Consider the following 20,174-nt stretch of genomic DNA (forward strand, 5'->3'; position numbering starts at 1 on the left):
TTCATTATAAAAATATAATATTGTATAACTATTGTCACACTATAAAAAAAATGTCTTCGTATTTTTAAATCACGGTTTGGCAGGAAACTAAATATTATTAAATACAGATGTTTCAATATTACAATAATTCTTACAAAATAATAATTACAAGTTTAATGTTTATATTAAGTATTTTCAGGATATCAAACAAATATTATATGAACACTATTTTCCACCAAAAAAACAACGAAACATTTAGAAATATGTGTGGGTTACATTATTGTAATATAATATAGAGATATTATGTATTATGATGACCTGACACATTGACTTGAATGTATTTTATGTGCAGTTCTATTAAATAATCATTCTACTCTAATCTCTATTTGTGTAACTTGTATAAAAAGTTAATTCACTTGCATAATCCACAATATCTAAATTCTGTTGATTAAAACTTAAATAATTTATCAATTATAAGATGGATCATAGATTATAACTACATACTTTATTATTAAAAAGAAAACCGTAACAAAACCTATACGAACAATAATTAATTTTAAAGAGAGCTTAGATATATTTAAAAAACAGCTGTTTTTTATGAAGGACTTTGCATTACATTCTTGTGCAACACGATCTGTACAATATAAAGTAATTTTACCACTAGTTTAAATTATATTTTCTACTTCAAAAAATTGCATAATTTAATGCAAATAATTTACAAACAAGTTATAGAACGGTTTAAATTTATTATACTTTCGCTCTTTATGAAAAATCTGTAAATAATTTTTGAAGAATGGGGTTTGCATATAAACTAACGATTTTTCGCACATTTTTAAGTGGTTAGAGGCTATTTAAAAATTATAGTATAATAATATGCTTGCCTATTAATAAGACATTTTTACAAATTTGTTTAGAATTAAAAAATGTATTTGTAGTAAACACAAAAGTGTCCTATTGGTTGATGATTTAATATTTTATTCATTCATATTTTTCATACATTTATCAATTTACCAAATAATTGTGTCATTTTATTAAGACGCTATATTTTTTTTACTTCCCATTTTCTATCATCATTAATTATTATAAGCATTAATAATAATTATTAATAATATCCATCGCCTATTTGATAATGGTAGGTGCATCGTAAACGACATAAGGTTTCACATATGTTCTAAATACACTGACAGTCCGTGAAATAGGCGTAGGTACTTTCAAGCGACGTGTCGCCGAGAGGATTTGGCGTTAACATTTTTCATCTGGCCGGACTCTTAAAAAAAAATAATCGTTTGTCGTTCAGTCTACCCAAAAACCATTACTACAGTTGAATTTGGAATGAACAGCGTTCGCTTAACATATAGTAGTTTTTCTGTAGGTGTCTTTTGTTGTAGAAGAGATGATATTAGCTGAAGTCTGAACCGCACTCAACCGGTCATTATCAATGTATCTTATATGGTAATAAATGATTAAATAATCATTATTAAACACCAATAATGTAATTTGGTATACATACAATCGGACACTGATAAAGTATATTATGTCGGTAATTGATATTATATTATTTAAAAGTCCATTCATTATTTTCACTGGTACGGCGTTTCTCTGTTACGTTCTATAACAATCGTTTGAATATTATGGTTAAGGCCGTTGACATTAATTATTTTAAAATTCCTCAAATGCTTATCTTCACCACCACTGCATTCGTGGCCATTATACATTAGTCCATTTTTTCACGAGTACCATAGATTTTTTTGTCGATAAGTAACGTAAGATTAATAGCTCATCGCTGTTAGCAGACATATAATACGGTTAAAATCTATATATGCCCGATGCGGTTGCAAACATTATGTTTATTTAGGACCCCAGACCGAAGCGCGAGTAAAATATGTGTGATGACCCTGTCAACTATGTGTCGTACATATTCTAAACAGCATCAGCTGCAGCTCGCACGAAGATTGTAAAAATACTGAATAATATTATATACCATCGTTCACCACGTGTTTCATAGTCCATAGGTGATAATCTATCACTGATAGATGTAGCTAATACCAAGTATAATAATTATAGTCGGTAATTATTAGCATTGCAGATTCTATACTGTCACATATTATTTGCTCTATATTTGAATCTTAATGCAGCTCCTGTAAAATCTTACCTGTATAATATACTATAATGATGATGATATTAATAATAATTTATGACGCACTGTTAGTATATTATTTTAGCAGTTGAGATTTTGAAACGAACCACGTATTATTTAACATCAAACACTAAGGGTAATATCAGATATTGGAGTTTAATAATTACATACCCGTGTAACATATTAAATATAAAGCGTTAGCGGCTAGAGATGTCAATAAGTTATCAAACGAAACATTTAAATGTATTTAACATAACATAATATTGGTTAACGCTAGTATAATAATTGTTATTCGTTGTAAATTATTTGATTTAAACACTTAAATGATAAAGAAAATATATGTATTTGTGTTTCTTTTAAGTTAATACACAATGCTTATTAAACACAATCGTTGTTAGCAGTTACAAAACTATATCAATAATAATAACAATTTATTAGTAAACTGTTTCCATTTATCATAAATAGTCCACGCTATTTTTTTTATTTGCATAATAATGTAAATATTCTACATTTTCAATATTAATAAAAATAATAATGCATATTACTATATTTAAAAGCATTGTGTTCTTTGTTACTATTAATTTTATTGGTTGAAGAGGTCATTATTTATATTAATCGACAGATATTCGTAAACAATCATAATTATGTAATATATATGTTAAAAAAAACAACCGTGTGTGTGTTTTTTGTTCGGGTGAACATTGTTTTAGGTAGTAAATTTTTTTCATTTTAGCTTTTCATGTTTATCTTAAAATATAACCTTAAGAATTGATTAAATACATTTACTAAAACAAACAGGCTGTTACCCAAAGTCCTTATAATATATTATCATTCTCAAACATTACCTATGGATGAGTTAACGGAGGAACAACTAGTAACTTTTAAATTTACATTTCCCATAATGATGCTAGTGGCAACTTTCAGAGTAAAAATGTTTGATTCTATCACAAATAAAAATGGATTTGTTACTGTATTTATCATAATTTATGTATTCCAAGTTGTTTTGTTATTGTTATTTCTATTATATTCTTTCATTATTATTTTCTTTTATATTGTTATTTCTATAGCCTGTTCTTTAAATATATACCTACTAAAATACAACTATCGATCTGGTAATAATATCTTAATTATTGTTCTTTTCAAAAAAATACGTCATAAAGGTAAACCGTAGACTAGTATACAAATGTCTTATATTAATACAATTTAGATGCAAGGCCATATTGATTATTGTATTATTTTTGAAGTGTTTTAATATATTAAACAAATATGTTAGGGGTACTAAAAGTTTTAGATTAATATTTATTGGAATTGCAAATATTCTAGAAGTTAGGAGCCTCATTGCCAAATGCCTAGGGCCAACAAATGAATTTTAAAAAATAATTAGCTGGTTACATTAAAACCCCTAAAAGCGAATTACTAGATTTGACATTGTTTAGGTATTTTTTATTATAAGTATAAGTATTAAGACATGTATGACAAAGCATCAAGTGTTTGAGACACCCGAGGGAACTATAAAAATTGTATACTAAGGAAACAGAAATGCCTAACATTAGCATACATTTGTAATTGTTTATTATTTCCGAACTGTAAATACTATTTTTATAATTTCATTAATCAATAAGGTTATGTTTTGATATTGTCGAGTACAACAATGAACAAACCTAATCGTTGTTACTTGTTCTAGTATAGTAAAATTTTACATTTATTACTTTTTGGGTAAGATTACTCGTTACGGAGTGATTTGAAAATAGATCTTTTGATCTCACAATACTTCAGAATTTTTTCTCTAATGCTATAGTAATTATATAAGTATTATTTTATACATATAGATGCTATGGTTTTATTTTGTTTACAAAATTTAAACGCGTCGTGCCTTTAATTGTGTATCATATATAATGTATCGCGTTCCCCATTGGTGCACATGAAATATTATGTGCACCATATTATATTCTACACAGGGTTCTTTTAAGATTCTACGTTAGTACATGTTTTAGAAGAAAGACAAAAATAAACCTGTCCAAACGCTAATCTTCAGGGTTGATGTCGGTTTGAAACGTATGATTTCCTCCTACGACCATGCACTATTGGTGGCCCATTTTGAGGAAGTCCCTTGGAGCTCCTCCCATTTCATTAAATCGGAAATTAGTAGCTAAATCGTATTTTTAGTAGCTAAGACACTCCTTTGGATCTTACGTGACGATACTTTTTACTCCGGACGCTCATCGTAAAATTCATTGTTAGCCATTTCGTTTTAATTTTTCTCCTCTCATCGTTTTATTTAATATACATTCAATTTTCCATTTAATATTATTTTACTAATAAGTAATAAATTAATAATTAATACGTTCATTTATACATATTTAATAGAATTATTTTAATATATAAATGAGTTTAAAATAAATAAACGCTACACATCTTTTTTTTACATTTTTTTATATACAAAATTGCGAATAAGATGAAATAAAAATAACAGTTGAAGATGTCATATCATATCTCATTGCAAATGTGATATCATATTTAATGTTACACAGAACAAATATTAGCTATTATCAGGTATATAAATCATTTTTTTGTAATCCGATACAGCAATGAATAAACTTAACATCTCGAGGTAAATTATCGTAAAAATATTTTTTTTGAAAATTTTTTTTTAAATATTTTATTAATATGCTTGCTATATTTTGAAATAATACGTTTTGTTTTGTGCAGTATGTGCTGTTTGTATTTGTATTTTATACAACGCATTTATCAATTTATTTATCATATATTTTGAACATTCTGTATTGTTATCATTCATATAGTTAATAGTAAAAACGTTACGGGTAGAATAAATATTTTAATTACGGTCTGTTTTCAATTATTGAAAAAATATTACACATTTAACGTTGTTAAGAGTGAAACGATTTAATTAAACCCATTTTTATTTCCTATGTTATATATACACATGTGTAAAATTATGACATAAGAAAACCTCTATATTCTGAGATACTCCTGTTGCTAAATCTAAAGTCTATAGATGTGGAGGAATAAGCGTTATATATAATATAGAAAATTAAGGAAAATAATAATCATAATATCGTTCTAATTTAACTTTGAACACACTATAAATAAATAATCAAATCAGCTCAAAATAATGTTTTTTTGGTAAAAAATAATTTACTTTTATTTCGATGTATTACAAGTGAATAATAATTATTATTCATACACTTAATATGGTTGGTATTATACATTTCTAAAAAACATATTACATAATCAAGATTCCAAATAATCTCACAATATTTTTAAAATTATTAATTATCATTTAACAAATAATAGTAATTAGTTTATCTTAATTATCAAACGACCGATATTCTTGCTATATTTTAGTTTAAATTGAATAGTAAAAATATAAAAGATTTATCTCGCAGTAGTATGAATAGATAATAGTTCAATGACCTAGTTATTCAATAATAAAGTATTTCTAGAACATAATTGGTTCACAAAATATAGTTATTGATTTATAACTGTGCAGAGTTAAATTTTATAAATAAAATAAACATACTATCGTATTATTATTGTAATAAATACTACTTTTTGGATTTGTAACGTGTCACGGTCATCAGTAGAAATTTTTTACATATATTTATTTAGTAGGTAAGTTTTCATAACGTCGTGCAATAATTAGCTTTGGATTTATTTACCAAGTTTTACATTGTATTTATAAAAATTTTAATAACCTTTTGCTTGACCGCTGAAGGTAAAAGGTAATTGATATTTTGATCTGGCTTGACAACTATTTTTACTCGACTGCGGAAGGAGAGTATTGTTTAAATGAAATGTATGGAAATATGTGTGTATATTAATTTGTTCTCACTTCCTGCTTAAACTACTGAACCAATTTTGATAAATTTAAAACTATGATAATCTGCGATATCCTAGTTGTGTCCTTAGGTTAAATTATCGTGAGATCAACTGTAGTTTCGCAAAAGCAGAACAACGAGGTCTCTGAATCTAAGAAACTACTTAAAAGGACTGATCGTTTGATGAGATGTGATAAGTTGTTTAAAACAATTAAATTTTTTAGAATATAATAGCTAAGTATCGAAATTACAATTTCTAAAAAACACAAGAAATAATTAAGACATATTTCAATTAAAACATTTATTTCGATATTCTATCATATTCCAAGCAAATTTAAATATTGAAAACAAGTGTCTTATTGAAAAAAAAAATTTTAGTGTTTTTTACGTACCTAATTAAAATGTATCTTCTATCTGTATATTTTTGGCTAATTGTTCATTTATTTGCTCGCCACTCATAAAAAATACATTACAAATATCGTTTTCATTCTGTCTTCTTGTCAATTTAATAAAATCCACCAAAAAAAAAAAATGTTTTACTTTAATAAGAGTCTAATAATCATTAGACGTATGTCTAACATATAAAACAGAGTTGTATATTGTACTTTTATCTGCTTGTTTTTTTCCGGTTTACAAAGTTTAAGTTTCCTGTATACAATTTTTTCTGGGTCTCGTTTGATTAGTATCATATACGACTATATTTTATAATAAATAAATATTTGTGTTTTGCATGTGAACGAAAACTTTTATTTAAATATTGAAAAGCGTATAAGGACAATATTTCAATTTGTTTTTTATTTGGTTAGTTTTAAAACCAGTGAGAATATTTTTTATAAAAGTGTCGCGTTAAAAACGAAGTGTATAAAATGTTTTTATGCTTGTGAGCGGCCACAAACCTATACCTACTGTATATAAATCATAGAAAATAAATATTTTATTTAAATTATTTAATAATTTAATTAATAACATGTGTAATAAAATGTCAAATTACTAGCGTGGATAAAGAAAAAACAATTGTCTGTAGTTTATTATTTTTATTTACGCGTTATTATAATAATATGTGTTGTGAATAATATGTTGACATATTATATACAAACTGGCTCTAGATCACATTAGGCTATTGTATATGAATTACTACAATTGTTATTTACTCTTAGGTAGAGCATAATCTTGCAAAGTTAAAATAAATATAATGTTTTAGGCATATTACATCTATCATTAGTTGGTTAACGTTCTTGAACATTTTTGTCCTTGTATAGGAATTCTTTTGAATAATTCATCAATTAATCCATGATTTTGTTATTCTATATTTAAATATGTACAGTGATAAAATTACCATTATACATCATTCATGCTATCATTATTACAATATAACATTGTCAGGCAATTCGTTAGTAGTAGATAGTTTAATTAAAATTTTGAAATACTTACTTTGCTTCCTTGCCACTTTTCATAAGTATTTGGGTTTAGCCGCTTTAGTCTTAAACCTTTACTTAAAACTGTCTCCAACATTCAACAAAGGTAGACATCATTTTTGAGAATTTTTTCTATCTTATTGTCCTAGCACGTGCAATGTCATTGCAATTTACCAACCTTCTTCATTTTTTATATAGTGTCTCAGATCATACCCTTGAGGTTTATCAAAATCTAATCGATCAAAAAACCGCACTACTAAAGTACTTACCGTTCAAGCCGATACTAATCTTTTACTTACCAACAAAACATCGTTTAGAATCATAGTACCTCGACCTTGCACATTATTTGTCATTTCGTTCGCTACATAGAAAATCAAATAATACTATGCCTCACTCTCAGAGTACAAAAATTACCAAAGAAACATCCATCTCCCCACTCTAGAACGGTTTTCTCTTTCAGGGATATCCTCCAGAGGCTTAACTTGGATATTTTTTATTTATGTCAGTCAAAATATTTCTAGAGTTGTTTTATACTTTTTCTGAATCTATAAAACCTTTAAAAGCTCGCTTTAGTTTCTACTTTACATTCTTCTACTCTTTCAAAATATTACTTTTTTAATTTAATAAAGTAAAATCATTTTTATGTTTACGGTTTATTACAAAAGAGTTTCGAATGTTTGTTAATGTATGGTAAAGTATGATTACAAAAATAGGCACACGATTATCATTGAACTTTCTTTTCTTTCTATTGATATGGTGCTACTTTTTAAGTCATTTTTTGTAAATCTTATCACATATGTTTAGTTTAAGCCCATTAATATATTTCCCCCACCTTTTGATAATATTTACATCGAAGGACAAAAAGCGGATTTAGATAATATAATCATGTATTATTTATTTTACAAATTAAGTAGTCACTGTTGTAAAAATAACCAAAAAAATGTACCTATCAGAATTAAAGATAAAAAGTCAAACTATAACCTTTGCCATAAATTTCGAATCTCATATTATAAATTGCGAGTTTTAAATCCTATTACTTATATCTTACAACAAATATGGTAATACTAGATAGGATAACCTAATCAAAAAAGCGATGGATCGTGTATTTAATAATACTAACGAACTATTAATACTTCATATAGAACAAGAGCATTTTTTAAATATAGCGGTATTTTAACAAATGTGATGAGGAATTTGTTTTTTTAAATTGTATTTGAAATGGCGTTTAAAATTGTAAGCAGTACAAATATTACATTTTATCAATAAAACCATAAAATAACACATTAAATGTAACAAAATATAAATTATTTTACGCTATGTTAAAACTTAGTTAAAAACAAATATAGAATTTACTATTGAATTATAATATAACGGTTAACCATGTAGCAGTGGTCCCATGGGTACTTCTATAGGATTTGTTTTCATTACAGATGTGACATGGGCAGACGCAGACCAGATTGGTGGTCGGAGCAGCAACAGCAACAGCACGATTTGGAAGAGGGATGTCCTAGGAACGCGGCTAATGCTCGGGAAAGAGCGCGAATGCGGGTGTTGAGCAAAGCGTTTAGCCGGCTGAAAACGACATTGCCTTGGGTACCGGCTGACACTAAACTGTCTAAGTTGGATACCTTGCGGTTAGCTACCACGTACATAGCGCATCTGAGCTCACTGCTTTCCGCATCCGACCAACCAGACTCCGCCGTCGTTACCGGAACTGCTCATCCGGCCAACGCTATGGTAAAATATTACCTTAGCTTTGAAGTTAATTATGTAACAGAAAGTCGCAAATATAGTTTAGCATGAATGCGAGAATACCGAAAGTTGCAAAGCATGTGTGTAGTCCGTTGGTATTAACCTTAGCTCTTATTGCCCTAATTATTACGAGTATTACAAGTCACAACCTGTAGAGCACAAACAAAATTTATATTTTTAAAATACATTAAAACTGTTAATTAAAAGGGGACAACCTTATTATCCGGTTTTATCAACAGTTGTATCATTGAGGAAAAATCTGACCGCACCTGTTTGTAACGTCCTGTTTGTTTATTGAATATATGATAGCGCAGTGGTTTTGATATGGAACATAAGATATCAAATTGTACATGGATATAATATGGAAACGAAATTAATTTGATATTTTTATCGTACATTATTAAAATATTATCGAAATTTCAAAGACTGAATTTTCGTATTCGAAAAAATTGTACAGGTACGTTGTTATTATAATCGATGGATAATTTAGTTAAAGTAATTACATTCCAAATAAAAGTTGTGTACCAAATATGTGTACTAATTTAAAAAACGAAATTTCGTAAAAAAATTGCATAATATATGAAGGGTACAGGGGAAAAACCAGCAGTCACTTTTAAAAAATGGCAATTTTTTGTAATAAAATTCGTTTTGATACAAAACGAATCTGTTCTTTACTTTTAAGCATGATTATAAACAAAAATAAACAATATTTTCAAAGTTTTAAGATTTCTTTAACATTTTAAAACATATTTTAACATTACTTAAACGTGTTTTTTCTTAAATTAGAAAATAGTGACTTTGCTGGTTTTTTCCCTGTACCCTTCATATGAGTTGCAAAAGCCTAAACATACGGTATTTCACTGTCTTCTCTAATTTTGCTGTCTAGGAAGACAATATAAGTTTTTCATGAGGTCGGTGGTAAAAAATGTGTAGGTCCTATACGAATAACTATATTATCTTAATAATTTATAATAGTTCTAAAACTTAAGATTACGGAAATCGAAATAGTTTTTTGATGTCATGGTTTTCTGGGTTCAACAATTTTTTAATCTATATCTAACCAAGTACCGAGTTTCTATTTTGAAGCTTGGAGAAATAACTTAATGTTAAACGAAAAAAACAAAATTATAACACATTTTTAGTTTGAATTTCTTAGAATTAAATTTTGATTTTATTAAGATTACTTTTATGAAAATCCTGTCTAATTTAACGTACGTAAATACGAACAATTAATATTTCAGAGAACAAGTAGGCATCTATTAGGAGTGGAACTGAAATTCGGGTTATAATGAAGTATACCGTAAAGGGATATACAAATCGGGATTTGATAAATTACCCGGATTTATTTAATATAATTAGTCAAAGTATGAAACGTTACAAAACGCGTAGTTTACACCATTAATTAAAAATAATAACTCCATTCTGAGAAACCAGATAATCCGTTAAATTCCATTACTACCAGCTATTTACGTTCAAAACGGATATTTAGTTTTGGAATTTTGTTGTATATACTATACATAAAATAAATTATGCATTATTGAAAGAGATTCCCTACTTGTACATGAGATTATAGGCAAATAAGGTCATGCTATATAGATTATAATAATTGTCGTTAACTTTTTAACAAAATAGTAATAATAATGATATCGAATGCACGGAGTGGCGGAAATTTAGAAAAACTTATGTGTTTATTAATTTATATTTGTTTTGAATTTTGTACAACCGATTTAGTTTTTTTTAATAAGCTAGGTTATACTATTAAGTAAAAACGATAACTGTTGGTTTTCGCATAAATGTGAATTCTGTTCATTTAATACAATACGCGTACTTTGCCGTTTGACAATAATTGGAATGGTAATGCTAGAATAGAAATACGCAAAATGATTAATTATTATTATTATTGCATAATCATTTATATACAATCAATAAACGCAGCGTATAGGTAACTAATATTGTTAGAAATCGCGTTACAGCAAGTATTTTACAGCTGACATAAATTTACTAACACACGTATATATATATGTTTATTACATATTTATCTGAGCTGTATAATTAAAGTTATTTTATGTAATATGTATATTTAGACGAATACGGGTTACTACATAGGCATAGGTGTCGAGGGGGTGCTAGTTGAACACTTTAACATGGTGTTTTCCTCGTCATTGGGATCTTACCCACCCACGTGTGTGTGAGTTATGCTATATAGTGTGTTTATTCGGTCGAAAGCAAGACAAACGACTGAACAAACAGAAGTTCAGACGGTCGACTGAATCCCAATCTCGTAACCATCAGAATCCTAAATAAATAATATGTATTAATGCTCGTCCGCCTGCATGCAATGATTTACGTGATCACTGCAGACACGTCAATGCCTATCTGTCAGTTAACAACCGCTCTAAAACGATCGACCGTACATAAATTATTACTCGGGTCGCATTTTCTTAATTATTTCCCATTATTATTATTATTATTATTATTAGGTATTTGTTTTTAGAACGTTAGTTACAACACATTCTGAGGCGTACTAATAGGGAAGTCTTGATAACCCAATTAATAACCCGATTAATTCCAACTTCTGTATTATAATTAATAATAATTTATTTCATACGGGTTTACGTTCTTTCCTATCAACTGAACACAATACCCAGTGAATCCAATTAAAGTCGATCTATCAAAATGTTCATTAATATCTGTTTATTTAAAACATACTGTTTTGGCGTGACAGAACAAAGATTAGCGTTTTGTAAACATCTATAAACACATTTATCATATAAACATGGTTAACATCGACATTTCGACATACACATCTATATTAGGCCCTCTCGACGATTTTTTAATTGCATGATCATTTTTTGGTTCACCATAAATTAAAAAAGTGAAGGAAAAAAAAATGATTTTTTAAAATTTAAATCATAACATTGTTATAATATAATTACAATAAAAACTCTTTGAGGGTACAGTTTCAGTTCACGTCTTTTAAAAGTCTAAGGGAAACTGGTTTTTTAGAAAAGCTTCACTGGGAATGTGAGAGGCTATTTTTTTATGAAATCCTTAATGCAGGTTGTGTTAGTCTGATAAAAAAATAAATTACCAAAAAAAGCATCCTCAATAATATTATAATAAATATCAAAAACAAATTTAGATCTAGATTTAATCTAAATCAGGTAAAAAAAAAATAATAACGCCTTAAAAAGTAGTACCTAAGTGTGGCGTTCTATTAATTAATTCAGTATTATAATGTACATACAGGGTCAGACCAACTACTCCATGTTTTATAATTTACAACTATAACTGCATGATATATGTTATTTTTTATTTGGGCAACGACATAGTAACAAAGTAACTAAGCTACATTCATTTAAGTTCCAAGAAACATTTATAAAGATACATATATATATATATATATATAATGCTTTCTCCTCTTCATTCCTGTTTTCGAACACTTACAACTATAATACTGTAAAAAAACAAAATTCTAGGCACTAAATTGGGCTGCGATTTCCTCATACTACATGTTTGTGTTAAATTCCATAGGAACAGTTAGATTAGGTCATAAGTAATGCCCTTTATGATATTATTTTGTATTTTACAGAGTCTTGCATTTGTTTTATCGGTTGAAATAAAAAAACGACAAGAGAATGCAAAATTTAATTATTGTAAAATGAGAATTAGGTGTTTTGGAAGGAATAGTGTAATATTTTATGAGCGTGTTGCGGTCGGACAATAATTATATTAATATGACCGATCAGCATAATTCGTACGAGTATGTATGCGACTTATAAGCACAGATTACATCAAAATGTTGAGCCGTCGACCGGTGTTTATATTTAGTGGGATTCCAGGTTTTGCTGACGCGTTAAGTGTATTTTTTTTCTGTTGCACACATAAATGGAAAATGCTCTGAGAAATTTCAAATTTGCAATGTCGTACTATGATGGTAATTTACACTTACGTCGTTCGTTGTCAGCTATGACGGCTGATCTGAACGGTAAATAAATTGCAACCCTCACTGGCGTTTGAATGTTATCAGCCAAAGGAAATGTCGCGCCACTATGACATGTGCATAACCTGAGTATAAACCTAAAAGTATTCGAGTCCGATCCTTTGTCGTTGTTTGCGCGTCAATGTCCAAATTCTCAAAACCTCTATCTCTCCCGTTTCTTACACAATCTTATTACAATCCACTGAACCGTGTCTCACCATTATTTTTTCTTTCGCAAATTACAAATGGAGTTCCAATCCCGACGATTATACCGCTAGTGCTACAGTATATTATGTGTTTACATATCATAGTTTAGTGTTATAATCGCAGTAGCTATTTCTATAGAAATGTACATAAAAAATAAAACAAGCATGACATAACTACTAGATATAGAACACAACGGAAATCATCATTTACACTAACGCAGTTAATTCGTATATATGTAGACACAAAAGCAATAAAGACTAATCGCAGTATGTTATATTATCTCTTTACCTTAGGTCAGCTTTTAGAAGTGATTACTAAGGAAAATGGAAAGAACGGTGATTAGTATACAAATAAATAGTGTAGTATTTATAAATGATAATTATAATATTTTATTTAATATTGTAATTATTAACCACATACAATAATATACACCACAAAGCAACTCTCCAATAGTTTTAACTTATCGTCTTAACGGAAGACTAATTTTTATTTGATATTTTATAAAATTTGATTATAGTTTTTCTAAAAAATTTAATTTATTTTTTATTCTTACAAATGGAAATATGTTCAATATATATGTAGGCAGTTACTTTTGCAAAAGTAATATTTCCTATATAAAAAATGCGTTTCAAGAAAAATACAAAACAAATAGTGTTAAAAATTTTAAAAGTTTTTATAAAATGTATTTTTAAATGGTGTTGAAAGTATTTTCAACAGTATTTTAATAAATAGTATTAAGATATTATGTACTATTGAAACGAAAAACTAACGTCTAGTAATGATGTTTAAAAACGTTTTTACTAAAATCTCTTTTTTTTTATTTGTAATCATTAAAAAACTATTACCATTTTCCTTTAATTGGGCGTGATAATATCAATTGGTGGACAATTATTGCTGTATAGGTTGTCAAACTCTTGCTATAACTCATAAGAAAAGAAATTTAATTTTAGTAAGTAACACTTAAAAAAAAAAGTAATTATTACTTCGAATTTTGTTTTCTATTTCAAACGCTCCTTAGATAATATTAAATTAAATATTACTATGTGTTTTTTTCAACTTGATATTTTGGGCGTGTCGAGAATATTGTAAAATGGACTGTTGAATTATAGATTTCTTTGTAAATCTTTGTTGATATAACCTCTTTGGCATTATCGGGTGATAAAAAACTTTAGTATTTTTCTGTTCTATTAAATAATAATAACCTGGGCCTCAACAAGAGTTCTATTGACGAGGCCCAGTTAATATATTGTGGTGTAAATAAATCTGGACGAAAAAACGGCGATTTTTGACTGACTTGGTGTGTTTTGCATGAGCGGGGTCGATACGTTTCGATTGGTTTTACACGGTATTCAAGCTATCTCATACATATATTCTCATAATAAAATACAAGTGGGATAAAATATCTGAATAGAGCTCTAAACTGTTTACAATAAACGAAAACAAAAATGAAATTTATTTGTTTTCGACAAGTGTGCGCTTGTATACGTTTACAGTGTGCACACGTGTTAATGCTTAATGGCAATTTCAACGCCAAGTGTCAGGTTCAGCTATAAATTCAATTGCATTTCCACGGGACTTTTAACGGCGGATAACAATTTATTTGAATAGGGTTTTGTTGATACTTTGTGATGATAGTCTTTTATGGGACGTAGGTTGTATACGTATAGTGTATCGTGGGAACAAAACAACAACAATCAATCCAGCACGGTTCGCTTTGCTTTTCGGTAACTGCACTTGTAAACAAGTTTAAAACGGACGCTTGGGTCGTTGTCTGTTTATACACGGTGGCGATTTGCGATTTAAAAAAAACAGAAATCTTATAAAATATAACCCGCGAAGACTGCACTATAATGTTGTGATTTGACTAATGAGTAAGAAGAAACTACCGGCGTCTCCGCCTACGCAGTCGGCGACAGGCTCCAAAAATGAGACGAATCGACCGAATGCCAAGCAGGTGCAATTTGTCACTCGTTGTCGGCGTTCTATGCGGTGTCAATGCCGCAGTTTGTTAATGTAGACCAACGTTTGCACGAGAAAGATTAATTATTTTACTGTACGCCGTACATATTGTTAGTGCAAAGCGTATCACATGAGAGTACCTATCGAGTAAGTACCTACCGATACCGTTGTACACCTTATGTCCGTGTTTGGGATTTCGAAAATACAACAGTGGTAGAAAGCATTGCGGGTTCATCGAACAGTAATTAATTTCACTCTAACTAATCGTATCAGTATAGCTCGATTAATGACATTTATTGTACACCGCCAAGCACCCTCTCCAGGGATGTCAAAGGGGGCAGCTACCCCCCCCCGCGTTTGGTAACTTAAAGTTTTATTAACTTGGATTAAAAAATAAAAATAAATTATATCCGAATAACTATACAATGCCGAATTTAGTCTCTCCATAGTATGACGTCGGTTTTAAATAGATACCTATTCTAATATATTTAAATTTCTTTTTGAAAATTTTTTTTTTCTATTTTGAGTATCTTGAATGAAAAATAATCGAAAAATAGCTTACGCGATTTACATTTTAAAATATTGTTTTTTAGCGGTATCAAAATGTACCCAAGATTTTATCAGCAATATAAAGCATAAAATACAATGGTTATTAATTGACAAATAACAATGAAAACAACATTAGATTAAACAATTAATTTTGTATGTTATACATGTATAATCATTAGTTATTTAGTTATAAATTAAGATAGTAAAAAAATTGCCTATATCGAACCTATAGATATCGAAACCCAACGAAAACAAATCAAATCTAATCTTTTTAGGATAGGGTCTTTACTCTATCAAGATTATTAAGACTATATTACTGAAATAATTCTTAAAAATATAAAAGCTATTGGTGGAAGTTGAAGTGAAAAATGAAAATGATTAGACTGTAGTAAAAAATCATATAAAAAAATAAGCCATAAATAAATATTGAACAAATAAATTTAAGAAAAAAAAACTTTACTTCAAACCTAGTTCAAACACAAAATATGTCTGCACAAATATGTTTAAGCAATGCTTCAAATAATTTAATGATTTTCAACTTAAAATAAAAAAATAATTTTAAATTAAATATTTGTTTGTAAATTGTTTTAGTCTATTTCACGTATTTGACTTTTAAATTATTATATGCGAATAAATAAAAAATACTATTATACAAAAATTAATGTTAAATAATCTATTATTATTAATTAGAACACGATTTAGTATATCATTTTTTTTATGGATTTGAATAGGTATTTGATGTACAAAATTCATACTTCATGGTATGCAAGTCATCAAGTATTCTAAATTTTTAAGAACTAAACAATTTCAAAGTTAACAAAATGTGTTGGTAGAAAATAGTCTACAATACAAACAAATACATTTATCTCACTTGCAGCTGTTTACCGAAATAATAATAATAATTTTATGCTGGGACGCACAAAACTTTATTGGCTTCATAAACCAGTTTGGAGCAACATGATTCGCCCTATATATACTTTATAGAACCAATAAAGTTTTGTGCAACCCAGCATTACTCTGTGAATCATAGCAATAATAAAAGTAAATAACTTAAATAAAATAACTAACTTTTATTTTAGGTATCTAACTTGTATTAGTTTTAGCAATAAAACAATTTAGGTTGACATTGCATAAGTTTTTGTTTAAATGCTATTAAAAATAACTTACTCCAAGAATATTCTTACTTAAAATATTTGTTTAAAGTCTGCGTGCTACAATTTTGAGAAATTAATAAATATCTACAAAGTAACATACACGTTTGACTTATTTAAAGCGTTAAGTTTTGTTTGTAATTTATAAAGTTGAATGGGTCTATGTTTACTACTTAAAACGGTGCAATATATTTTGAATCAAAAATCTCAAACATTATTTTATTTTATCAAAGGTAGCAGTTCTGCAATATATATTGAAAACTGAAATATAAAGTAAAATATGTCAAACGGTTATTTTTTATAATTTAAAAAAAAAGTTCAACGTTTGATGCCATGTTTGTATGTTTGGATGGCTTTTTGCTTATTTTCTTTTATACAACAATACGTTTTTGTATACTTAAAAGAGTCCATAAATGTGCTGCTTACTGAAATCCTTTTTTGAAGATGGACTTCTGATCTGAATGACTTCGGATAAATCCAAATATGATCAAACTAAGTTTGAAGTAGAGTTGAACAGTTATTAAACGTGACAGTGGTAATTGGTTTCATTACAATCACACGATGATGCGAATTTTGGAATACTGTACGAATCCAGTACAATAAGAAGTTAGAGAGAGAGAGAGACATAAAAAACATTAACGTTGACTGAGTTGGCTGTAATAATAATACTTCTTTTCTAAAAAAAATGCATTGCGGAGTACACAAGTTCGATACTATTTTCTTTTGTTTTTATTAGTACCTCCACATTTGTTTTGTTTTGTAAAATGGAGTTTTGTGAAACTCCAGAAATTCTACTAAAATCGATCTGTTTTCAACGTATAAAAAACGTGTGTCGATAAATCTGTATTATTTTTACATTATAATCCCGAAATTGCATTAAGATTTAAATCCGTGAATATATTAAATGAAAAATAAACAGAGTAAATTAAAATTATTATTTTACGGCTTACATGCAGAATGAATACCATGAATGGTATGCCAGTGGAAATTAAAACCCCCAACCAAAGGTATAAAATATATACACTTAAATAAAAATATACATCTTTTAAATAATTATTACTTTACGTCTGATTAATTGGCTATTATATATATAATATATATCTTATAAATTAAAATAGTATAAAAAAAAATAGACGGTTTACTTTTGTTTATAATAAATATAATCGTATTAATTTAATAGCGGTACTTGTTTTTATATAAGTAATAAAAAAGTAAATACATACATTACCAATTACTTATAAAAGTAATTATTATTATTATTTACATATTAATACTATAATAATCGTTAAGACTGGGTTCCTTTTATATAGCCATTAATAACAGAATGTGAAATAATATATTAAGATAATTTACTTAACAGGTGAAGACGGGTTAAAATGAGTTGAATAAAATTTGTTTATACTTCATTGTTAATTAAATCGTACAAATTCTCTTTCAAAAGTGTATTATAGTTTAAATGTTCGATTTTTATTACTCCCATATTTCAAAACTATTAAGGTTATTGGCAATCTTCAAAATATCTGCAGTAGAACGCATTGTTTGTTTAATCTGAAATTTTCAAATTAAATTAATACAAATACGTTAAAAGTTATAATCATAATTTAATTAGTCGTGTTTTTTCCTTTTGAAATTTGTACTCAACTGTAAATTTTGTATTCAAGCCATATCTTGTATTTATTTGCTCAAATAGCAAATGCAGCTGCATGTGGTAATGTCTATGTTAAATGTAGTTTGAAGTCAGTCTTTCAAAATGTGAGTTATACTGTTTCCAAGTTCCATTTGGCCCTACCCATCTCAAGTGTTATGTATAATTTTACTTAGTATGACGTCACACTCGACTGGAAACTTTTGTAAGTATTTTCCTGGTATCCAAACTTCTTGTCTGCAAAGTAAGCTTTATATTTTGTATATATATATTTTTCTTTAAGAGCTTTACAAATCTACAGATACTACTAGTATTCTCCAATTGATTTCAAAATTATTTTTCGAGGATTTTGTTATTTTACCTTTTAATGGTTCCCAATAATTTAAAATGTCGACCTTAGTCTTGCAATCTCTTGTCTACTTCCACACAATAGTTTTGAAAAGCGTAATAAGGTTTTAGCTTGTCTATACTTTATATTTTTTCAATTATCTTTCATACCTTGAATTCTATTGGAAACTTAAAAAACTGGATTACGACCGTTATTGTCTACATTCCATGCTACTATTTCCTTTTAGTGTTTCCATTAAATGATGTTTCCATATTCTCTGTAAATGCATTCTTAGCAACAGTTATCAACTTAAGATCCTAGTATGAACTGTACTGTCTCCGGAACTGTTTATACTATTTACTTTTTCCAAGTTACTTTTCTTAAGAAACACTTTTAATAATAAAAACAAAACATTTTATTTCGATTGTTCGGAGTAGTTTTTAATTTAATTACATTCTTATTTTGCAGACTTGGCCGTATAACGTACACAGCGGAGTGAAAGAATGCTCATCGCCCGAAGAAGACCGATACGATTGTTACATGCTAGGGCAGAAGACGACCTATTCACCTTATAATACTTACTACACGTCTATTAATTCTTAACTATTGATTGTTTAAAACTATATAAATGCTTTTACATAACAATATATTGCACATGATTATAAAATTGTGTTTGAATATATATTTTATGAAACCAATTAACATTAGATATATTGTATTAATGCTGGTATAATACCTATACTTTTGAAATTTTTCAATATTATTAATTTTCATTAGCTTTTAAGTTTTTTAAAAATGCAGGAAACTGCGCAAAAATATATTATTGTAGTTTAATAATAATAATAATTAACATAATGAATGTAATACATTTTCCGATAAAACCGTTTTGGCATTTTTACATCTTCTATTAAATTAAGTTGTTAGAGATCTTCAACGGCTCGAGGAAAAAATAATAATTAAGCGCTGGCATTCAATTTTTATTAGGATGTCGAGAAAAAATACAGAACTTAATTTTAATTTTTGTTAATTAAAAAAAAGTAATACGATGTCCTTTAATGTAAAAAAAAAAGTCGAAGAACTTAATCTTTTAATTACACTCTATGACGCCAAGTCCCGACTATAATAGTTAACATCATCGCCATCACTTGTATTGACACAGATAGTACACGGTAATACAGACAATAAGGAAGAATTTATTTCATTTCAATGGAATTTTATTAAATTACATTAA

The 20,174-nt window shown here is 27.9% G+C and overlaps 1 protein-coding gene across 3 annotated transcripts; it reads left to right on the top strand.

Annotated features, from left to right (window-relative positions):
• The first annotated feature begins 4,480 nt into the window (after nt 1-4,480).
• On the top strand, nt 4,481-19,592 carry LOC126833644 (transcription factor 21-like). Of its 3 annotated transcripts, none has more exons than XM_050565086.1 (3): nt 4,481-4,727; nt 8,801-9,107; nt 19,412-19,592. In XM_050565086.1, exons 1-3 carry the CDS (start codon nt 4,705-4,707, stop codon nt 19,544-19,546), a joined length of 465 nt encoding a protein of 154 aa, XP_050421043.1. In that variant the 5' UTR covers nt 4,481-4,704; the 3' UTR covers nt 19,547-19,592. The 3 variants fall into 3 exon arrangements, with proteins under 3 accessions (XP_050421043.1, XP_050421044.1, XP_050421045.1); XM_050565087.1 differs by having other exon boundaries at nt 4,481-4,669; XM_050565088.1 differs by lacking the exon at nt 4,481-4,727 and adding an exon at nt 5,653-5,749.
• Nucleotides 19,593-20,174: the final 582 nt, after the last annotated feature.

The sequence above is a fragment of the Adelges cooleyi genome, unplaced genomic scaffold (assembly GCF_023614345.1).
Source record: "Adelges cooleyi isolate 19-005CV unplaced genomic scaffold, UGA_ACOO_1.1 ACOO_flye_CR_arks_rails_tigmint_CR_PRNA_2, whole genome shotgun sequence".
In the NCBI taxonomy this organism is placed as follows: Eukaryota; Metazoa; Arthropoda; class Insecta; order Hemiptera; family Adelgidae; genus Adelges; species Adelges cooleyi.

Bases quoted from the DNA above. Each gene is read 5' to 3' on its own strand.
- LOC126833644 (XM_050565086.1), top strand. From the start codon at position 4,705: ATGAATAAACTTAACATCTCGAG. The intron at 4,728-8,800 runs GTAAATTATCGT...TTTTCATTACAG, and splicing joins AATAAACTTAACATCTCGAG to ATGTGACATGGGCAGACGCA. The intron at 9,108-19,411 runs GTAAAATATTAC...CTTATTTTGCAG, and splicing joins CTCATCCGGCCAACGCTATG to ACTTGGCCGTATAACGTACA.